At 38.2% G+C, this 10,103-nt stretch overlaps 1 protein-coding gene across 1 annotated transcript; it reads left to right on the plus strand.

The window, feature by feature from the left end:
- The first annotated feature begins 2,567 nt into the window (after nucleotides 1-2,567).
- LOC138938370 (uncharacterized) lies at nucleotides 2,568-4,286 on the plus strand. The gene has a single exon (XM_070305285.1). It carries the CDS (start codon nucleotides 2,568-2,570, stop codon nucleotides 4,284-4,286), a length of 1,719 nt encoding a protein of 572 aa, XP_070161386.1.
- The last annotated feature ends 5,817 nt before the right edge of the window (nucleotides 4,287-10,103 follow it).

Below are 10,103 nucleotides of genomic sequence, written 5' to 3' on the forward strand. Positions count from 1 at the left end.
AAGATATTCCACCATAGAAAAAGAGTGCCTAGCCGTAGTCTACTGTGTGACATACTTCCGGCATTATTTATACGGCAGGAAATTTACAATCCTCACAGATCATAAACCACTAGTTTGGCTACATTCGGTCAAGGATCCCAGCTCCCGATTGTGGAAATGGAGACTAAAATTATCAGAGTACGAATATGAAATACAATATAAAACAGGAAAGACTAACGTAGTAGCAGATGCACTTTCTAGAAATCCACCTATTCCTGACGTTTCAATACTCCCCCTAGTAGAGCCAGACGATAATTCAAACGAATCCCTTTTCTCATACCAGACAGCTACACAACAGTCTAGACCGTCAATCACTTTCTCTTCTAATGATACTAACCACACATTAAATCCTGTTGACCAACAACAAACAATTATCAGAGACTTAAACGACAATGCTTTATTAACTCCACCGGTAACCACAAAAATCCCATCCCAAATCTTCTTCCCTGAAAATCTAAACGAAGATCTAGACGAACGAGAGCAAGAGTTCGACCAAAGCAATTCAGAGACGTCGGAAGAAGATCCAGAAAACGAGAGCGAGAGTGATGAATCTGCATCTCCACAACCCCGCTCTTCAGGTGAAGAGAACGATTTTAAAATTAATGAAACGCGAGATTCACTGCTTTCCCGAAAGGATAACCATGTCGTTTTTACCACACTCCAAGGACATCCCTACGATAAGGGCGCAAAGGATTATTCAGCAGAAAATAAACTTCCCACGTACAAAGACTTAACTTTCACAAGAGTAAAAATAACGAATTTAAATAGCGGGAAATATTTAATAAACATCCCTATTAAACAAAATGAAAGAGTGCAAATAGAACACAATGACATTATAGACGGAATAAAATCGTTGAGGGATGCCATAACAGAACTAAATCTAAAAACCATCAGTATAGCGCAACACGACCTATACGATACAGTTCCATGGATTTTTGTATATAAAAATTTAAAAAGATTCCTTTCAGACTTACCAATAATAGTAACAGTTTGCAAATCTTTAATAAGATGTCCTGGCCTAGGAGAGAGAGCTAACATCATCTATGAAAAACATGCTACGAAGATTGGAGGACACAAAGGTGTGAATAAAACTTACCATCGAATTAGACAAAACTACTATTGGCCCACAATGAAGAAAGACATACAAGATTACATAAAGAATTGCAGGAATTGCCAAATCAAGAAATTAACAAGAGTAAAAACGAAACAACCCATGATGATCACTGACACCCCAGGAACTGCATTTGATAAAGTATCTATAGACGTAGTAGGACCATTGCCAGTAACGAGCCGAAACAATTCTTATATTTTAACTATACAAGACCTTTTAACGAAATATTCAGTTGCCATTCCTATGGAAACAGCAGACTCCTTCTCAATAGCTAACGCCTTTATAAAAGATTTCATATGCATATATGGAGCACCAAGAGCATTATTAACGGACCAAGCTCCGACCTTTTTTACTTCTCTGATGAAAACAATAGCTAGCTACTTTAAAATAAAGCAATGCCGTACGACAGCTTACTACCCGCAATCAAATGGTTCAATTGAACGCTCACATCACGTATTGACAGAATACTTGAAGATGTACACTAACCGGAATGAGGAGTGGGACGAGCACATTAAGCCTGCCATGTTTGCTTACAATACATCAGTCCACGAAGGAACCAGCTATACTCCTTATTCCCTAATTTTTGGACATCTTCCCAGAACTCCATCTTCCTCCGTAGTTCCCGAGGACGTCACTGAACAGCCTTATCAGGATTATCTCACTAACCTTTTTGAAACTTTGAAAAACTCACAGGGTCTAGCAAAACAAAACTTGATACAATCAAAAGAAAAGAGTAAAACATATTATGATAGAAAAATCAATATTCAAAATTTTAAAGCTAACGATAAAGTTTATTTATTAAAGGAGCCCACAAAGGGAAAGCTAGATGATCAATATACTGGGCCATATAGAATTTTAGAATTATTACCAATGAACAACGCGAGAATAGACTTCCGTGGAAAACCACGCGTAGTTCACGTGAATAAACTGAAGTTGTGCAAGGGCACATATTTTATAGATCCGGGTTGAAGGAAAACGCAAGGAAGAGAAATTTTGTGAGCGCGGCCTGGACCCCCGGATCCAGTAATTTTAAAATATTTTCATATTAATATTAAATTTTGTTCTAACGACACATACACACATACTTGACACATTTTGTAACATAAAACAACACAAACAACCCATATTACTCTCGTATTTTATACTTAAATATCATATTTCTATTTTTAAGGGTTTCCACGTTTTGATACTTACCACATTGCTCTCTGGCACATCGGCAATCATAGCGTACGATTGTGGAGGAGCCTATTTGAACGTGACCACTGTGTCCTTGCTTCGATCAGGCGAATGTGACATCGAAGTCGAAACACCTGCGACCGTAAATACATATATACAGCTGTTGCAATTATCAAGTTATGCGCAGACACATATAACGCAATGTAAAATAGAAATCTTAAGAACCATATCTCACTGCGGAATGCACTCGCATATCTCAGCCGTTCATAACGGTTACGCTAGCTACTTGCAGGAAACATCTCGCGCTAGGTGCATTCAGATGCATAAAGAGGGCCTCTTAAAGATAGGAACCGCAGAAATTATTGACGGACTTAAATCGAATCGCACGTATTATAGAAGCGTCACGCTCGCGGGTAAAGTAAATGTAGATGGAACCTGTAAAGGCATCCAATACTCGGACTATTACGGCACATGGGATGACGTGATAGTCCAAGCGACAGTAAAAATTTCTCTAAAAGACTCATACGTACCAGTAAAATTAAACGCGGGAAAAGTAATGTTAAAATCCGGAACTGTTTGCGAACTATCGGACGAATCCTGCATAGACTCGGACGATGGTTACACTTTTTGGGAAGGAATACCCAATACCGCTTGCGGGTTTGAAGCATACGACGTCTTATATGAAGGCACCTCTATTAAATTTCAAGGCATATTAGATCACCAAAATACCACAATATTCACACTAGAATCTCAAGACATCACTTTTGCACTGACACTAACACGAAGGCACACGATATGCGGTTATACACTGTATGGCACAGAACATCCGAAACTGTTTATTTCTGAAACACAAAAGGGAAACATTTTCAAAGTAAGATCTAAAACCTCTGTGACGAACCTAGACTTATTCACGTACGCAAATTCAAAATTTGTATACGTTGAGAAGTATATGAGGAACCAGATTACCTCTTTATACAAGGATATAATTATGCAAAAATGCGAACTAGAGAAACAGGTTATACAAAATACCCTATCTCTTGCTGCTGTTTTACCAGATGAATTCGCCTACCGGGTGATGAAAGCTCCAGGTTACATGGCAGTCACAGCCGGGGAGGGAATTCACATAGTTAAATGTATACCCATAGAGGTTACACTACGGAAAACAAATACGTGCCATACTGAATTGCCCGTTATGTTTCGGAACGCTTCGTTATACATGACACCAAAATCACATATAGTCATAAAACACAGTACACTTAGAGATTGTAATCCTTTACTTCCAGTAATATACAATATCGAAGGAACTTGGCTACAATTCAACCCTACTCCTTCCATGATAAATTCTCCTCATGAAATCAAACCATTAACGAAACTCTCTTGGAAATACCTTGCGCCAAAATCACTAGCCACCAGTGGCATTTACTCCCAACAAGACCTTGACGAATTAAGAGACCACATTATGTTCCCCGCGGAAAAGAACGCGGTTCTGCATACCATCGCTCGAGGCTTTACAGGTCAAACAATACAATCCGATACCGTTTCATTGCAAAATTTATTAGACGAAAATGCGCTGAATAAAATTTATAACAACACGCTAACTAAAATATGGAACGGTTTTACAACTTTTGGTGCGGCAACTGCCGGCGTATTCGGCATTTTTATAATAATAAGAATAATAAAGATTGTATTTGACACACTGATTCACGGTTATGCTTTGCATACGGCATATGGCTGTAGCTTGCATTTACTCGGAGCCATCTGGAGTTCCTTTACACATTTATTGCTATATTTGGCCAATAGGCCACAGCCACAACCAAATGTAATTCCACAGAACCCGCCAGAACAACCGAACATAGAAACTGTACCTAACGCACCAGCCGTCAATGACACACATCCGATACCTATCGTTTATACATTTAGAGACATGCGTGCCAGACTGGATGAGCAAAATTCTCCATGAAATATTTCCACTCCGAAATTTGCACTTAAGGGGGGTGGTGTGACGTCTCAGTCGCACAATTTTATTTTTTATAAACAATAAATTCTCATCAGACTTACTCAAGGGATGCTAATAGAGCAAGATCAATTATAAAATTCATTATAATAACTTGGGAAGAACATATACGTATTTATTAGACACCCTATATAAAACTATACGAGTCAATCATTATGCGAGTATCAGTATATAGGAAGAAAATTGCTCATTTAGTAAAAAGAGCAATTAGAAATTAGCATTAGTACTTATGTCCACCCTGTATATGGACTACATACATAGAACACACGTACAAGTATCCATACATATAATCACAAGGTAAAAATTGTATATCGTAACGGAAAACAACGTATAAATATTCCACATCAATATTTCTTGAACACCCGGTATATCAAAAAGTCATGTATCAGAATAGAAGTACGATTTACATATTGCGAAAACTTCAATATCCCCAAGATTTTATACTCACACTCTAGTTTAAGTAGCGTAAGATTATATATAATATTAGAATAATTCAGTATTAATAGAATATTCAGTAGGGAATATTTTATTCCTAAGCATTATAAGAGTTTTAGACTGCGCGCGGAAATGCAAGTCCGCCGTCAATCGATAATCTTATCCGCCCGCCCGATAAAGAAATGCATGCTGGAAGCTTAAGGCAAAGAGCAATGCAAATGTAATATTATTAACTAAGAACGGCGCATTCCGTGACACGCTTTAATTATTAAGTACACAAGCATTTATATATCCACACATTAATATTAAGAATTTTATACCTTCTACACATTATTATTACATCTTTATAACTTTATACGAAATTATACCCGTACTAATACGCTATGCAACGCGTACATGTATTCTATATAACGTAGCATTTTGTAATCGCATTATAGGTAGTAATAAGGAATTAAGCATATAAGAAATAATATTTTATTCAATGCAATATTTTATAAGAGCCTTATACTGTACAAGGTATGCGGATCGGCCGTCGATCGATATTCTTATCCGCCCGCTCGATAAGATTAAGCCGGACAAACAAGTTGGAATGTTGCGAGGGAACGATATAGCTGTCCTTCTCGCACAGAGATCCCTACCAGCGGCTCTTCCACTTGCCATTGCTCCCGCCCATGGGTCTCCCACCAACATCAGGAAGTCTTAGGCGAAGCATAGGAAGAATATCCCACCATCTACCAAGGGCGATCCCACTGCAGCATCTCTCCCACCAACACCCGAAGACCGGAGGAGCTCAGTGAGAGCCGAACATCCAGCATTACTATTTCAAACTTCGAACAGCTAACACCACTAGCTCTTTAACATAGTAGTCCGGTGTACGCATCGACAAGCTCCGAATTCACAGTCATAAGACTCCTATTCTTGTACTTAGTTTCTCTAGCGTTAGCAGACGCTAGTAATATTAACTGCTTAACTCAACTTAAATATAAAATAAAGTGCTTTTATTCTACATAATTCTACCAATTATTTCAACATCTGGTTACCAATTCATCCTGAATTAGCCGTCATTACAATAATTAAGAGCGCTTATCAGTAATCAATTTGGAGGACCAGCTACAGGGAGAATCCATCATATCAATCATTAACACATATAATCATAAAGGGTAAGAGGAAATATTACTTATTAATTTTACACAATCGTTGACGGGTTATTAGTCTTATGGTCCCCGGTAGACCCGGTGAACTGCAGGGTGACCGAAAAAGAAAATAAAATATCTCATTTATAAAGGAAAATTATACTAAAAATAATTAATAAATACTACTCAGATTTATTACTACAATTAGTATTATATGTTCATGTTCTTAAAATAGAGAATAGTTTTTTTTTGTAAACTTCGAATACTGGGACGTGACAGTACAAGAATTTCCGACTAAACTCACTTACTGACACGTAACTAAGACGTTCCGAACGAACAAAACTTGCGTACATAGCGATTTTAACATTGTATGCCGTGAAGCGGTTCTTCTCAATTTCCTTGATGTTGCACAAGAATTTTAGACAAATCTCACTTACTGTCACGTAACTAAGACGTTCCGTGCGAACAAAACTTGCGTACATAGCGATTTTAACAGTGTATGCCGTGAAGCGGTTTTTCTTAATTTCCTTGATGTGGCACAATAATTTTAGACAAATCTCACTTACTGACACGTAACTAAGACGTTCCGAACGACCAAAACTTGCGTACATGGCGATCTCAGCTTTGTGCGCAGAAAAACGTATATCCTCAATTTCTTTAACGTTGTACAAGAATTTTCGACTAAACTCACTTACTGACACGTAACTAAGACGTTCCGAACGACCAAAACTTGCGTGCATTGCGGTCTCAGCATTGTGCGCAGAAAAACGTATATCCTCAATTTCTTTAACGTTGTACAAGAATTTTCGACTAAACTCACTTACTGACACGTAACTAAGACGTTCCGAACGACCAAAACTTGTGTACATTGCGATCTCAGCTTTGTGCGCAGAAAAACGTATATCCTCAATTTCCTTAACGTTGTACAAGAATTTCCGACTGAACTCACTTACTGACACGTAACTAAGACATTCCGAACGAACAAAACTTGCGTACATAGCTATTTTAAAAGTGTATGCCGTGAAGTGGTTCTTATCAATTTCCTTGATGTTGCACAAGAATTTTAAACAAATCTCACTTACTGACACATAACTAAGACGTTCCGAACGACCAAAACTTGCGTACATAGCGATCTCAGCTTTGTGCGCAGATAAACGTATATCCTCAATTTCGTTAACGTTGTACAAGAATTTTCGACTAAACTCACTTACTGACACGTAACTAAGACGTTCCGAACGAACAAAACTTGCGTACATAGTGATTTTAACAATGTATGCCGTGAAGCGGTTCTTCTCAATTTCCTTAATGTTGCACAAGAATTTTAGACAAATCTCACTTACTGACACGTAACTAAGACTTTCCGAACGAACAAAACTTGCGTACATAGCGATTTTAACATTGTATGCCGTGAAGCGGTTCTTCTCAATTTCCTTGATGTTGCATAAGAATTTTAGACAAATCTCACTTACTGACACGTAACTAAGACGTTCCATACGAACAAAACTTGCGTACATAGCGATTTTATCAGTGTATGCCGTGAAGCGGTTCTTCTCAATTTCCTTGATGTTGCACAAGAATTTTCGACTAAACTCACTTACTGACACGTAACTAAGACGTTCCGAACAACCAAAACTTGCGTACATAGTGATTTTAACAATGTATGCCGTGAAGCGGTTCTTCTCAATTTCCTTAATGTTGCACAAGAATTTTAGACAAATCTCACTTACTGACACGTAACTAAGACTTTCCGAACGAACAAAACTTGCGTACATAGCGATTTTAACAATGTATGCCGTGAAGCGGTTCTTCTCAATTTCCTTAATGTTGCACAAGAATTTTCGACTAAACTCACTTAATGTCACGAAACTAAGACGTTCCGAACGACCAAAACTTGCGTACATTGCGATCTCAGCTTTGTGCGCAGAAAAACGTATATCCTCAATTTCTTTAACGTTGTACAAGAATTTTCGACTAAACTCACTTACTGACACGTAACTAAGACGTTCCGAACGACCAAAACTTGCGTGCATTGCGGTCTCAGCATTGTGCGCAGAAAAACGTATATCCTCAATTTCTTTAACGTTGTACAAGAATTTTCGACTAAACTCACTTACTGACACGTAACTAAGACGTTCCGAACGACCAAAACTTGTGTACATTGCGATCTCAGCTTTGTGCGCAGAAAAACGTATATCCTCAATTTCTTTAACGTTGTACAAGAATTTTCGACTATACTCACTTACTGACACGTAACTAAGACGTTCCGAACGAACAAAACTTGCGTACATAGCGATTTTAACAATGTATGCCGTGAAGCGGTTCTTCTCAATTTCCTTAATGTTGCACAAGAATTTTAGACAAATCTCACTTACTGACACGTAACTAAGACGTTCCGAACGACAAAAACTTGCGTACATGGCGATCTCAGCTTTGTGCGCAGAAAAGCGTATATCCTCAATTTCTTTAACGTTGCACAAGAATTTTAGACAAATCTCACTTACTGACACGTAACTAAGACTTTCCGAACGAACAAAACTTGCGTACATAGCGATTTTAACATTGTATGCCGTGAAGCGGTTCTTCTCAATTTCCTTGATGTTGCATAAGAATTTTAGACAAATCTCACTTACTGACACGTAACTAAGACGTTCCGTACGAACAAAACTTGCGTACATAGCGATTTTAACAGTGTATGCCGTGAAGCGGTTCTTCTCAATTTCCTTGATGTTGCACAAGAATTTTCGACTAAACTCACTTACTGACACGTAACTAAGACGTTCCGAACAACCAAAACTTGCGTACAAAGCGATTTCAGCTTTGTGCGCAGATAAACGTATATCCTCAATTTCGTTAACGTTGTACAAGAATTTCCGACTAAACTCACTTACTGACACGTAACTAAGACGTTCCGAACGAACAAAACTTGCGTACATAGCGATTTTAACAATGTATGCCGTGAAGCGGTTCTTCTCAATTTCCTTAATGTTGCACAAGAATTTTCGACTAAACTCACTTACTGTCACGTAACTAAGACGTTCCGAACGACCAAAACTTGCGTGCATTGCGATCTCAGCATTGTGCGCAGAAAAACGTATATCCTCAATTTCTTTAACGTTGTACAAGAATTTTCGACTAAACTCACTTACTGACACGTAACTAAGACGTTCCGAACGAACAAAACTTGCGTACATAGCGATTTTAACAATGTATGCCGTGAAGCGGTTCTTCTCAATTTCCTTAATGTTGCACAAGAATTTTAGACAAATCTCACTTACTGACACGTAACTAAGACTTTCCGAACGAACAAAACTTGCGTACATAGCGATTTTAACATTGTATGCCGTGAAGCGATTCTTCTCAATTTCCTTGACGTTGCATAAGAATTTTAGACAAATCTCACTTACTGACACGTAACTAAGACGTTCCGTACGAACAAAACTTGCGTACATAGCGATTTTAACAGTGTATGCCGTGAAGCGGTTCTTATCAATTTCCTTGATGTTGCACAAGCATTTTAAACAAATCTCACTTACTGACACATAACTAAGACGTTCCGAACGACCAAAACTTGCGTACATAGCGATCTCAGCTTTGTGCGCAGATAAACGTATATCCTCAATTTCGTTAACGTTGTACAAGAATTTCCGACTAAACTCACTTACTGACACGTAACTAAGACGTTCCGAACAACCAAAACTTGCGTACATAGCGACCTCAGCTTTGTGGGCAGAAAAACGTATATGCTCAATTTCTTTAACGTTGTACAAGAATTTTCGACTAAACTCACTTACTGACACGTAACTAAGACGTTCCGGACGAACAAAACTTGCGTACATAGCGATTTTAACAATGTATGCCGTGAAGCTGTTCTTCTTAATTTCCTTGATGTTGCATAAGAATTTTAGGCAAATCTCACTTACTGACACGTAACTAAGACGTTCCGTACGAACAAAACTTGCGTACATAGCGATTTTAACAGTGTATGCCGTGAAGCAGTTCTTATCAATTTCCTTGATGTTGCACAAGAATTTTCGACTAAACTCACTTACTGACACGTAACTAAGACGTTCCGAACAACCAAAACTTGCGTACATAGCGATTTTAACAATGTACGCCGTGAAGCGGTTCTTCTCAATTTCCTTAATGTTGCACAAGAATTTTCGACTAAACTCACTTACTGACACGTAACTAAGAC

The sequence above is a fragment of the Polyergus mexicanus genome, unplaced genomic scaffold (genome assembly GCF_030449975.1).
Source record: "Polyergus mexicanus isolate NDT 795.1 unplaced genomic scaffold, iyPolMexi1.0 SCAF_12, whole genome shotgun sequence".
NCBI lineage: Eukaryota > Metazoa > Arthropoda > Insecta > Hymenoptera > Formicidae > Polyergus > Polyergus mexicanus.

Excerpts from the sequence above, each read along its gene's own strand:
- LOC138938370 (XM_070305285.1), top strand. The coding sequence starts at position 2,568 with ATGCACTCGCATATCTCAGCCGTTCATAACGGTTACGCTAGCTACTTG.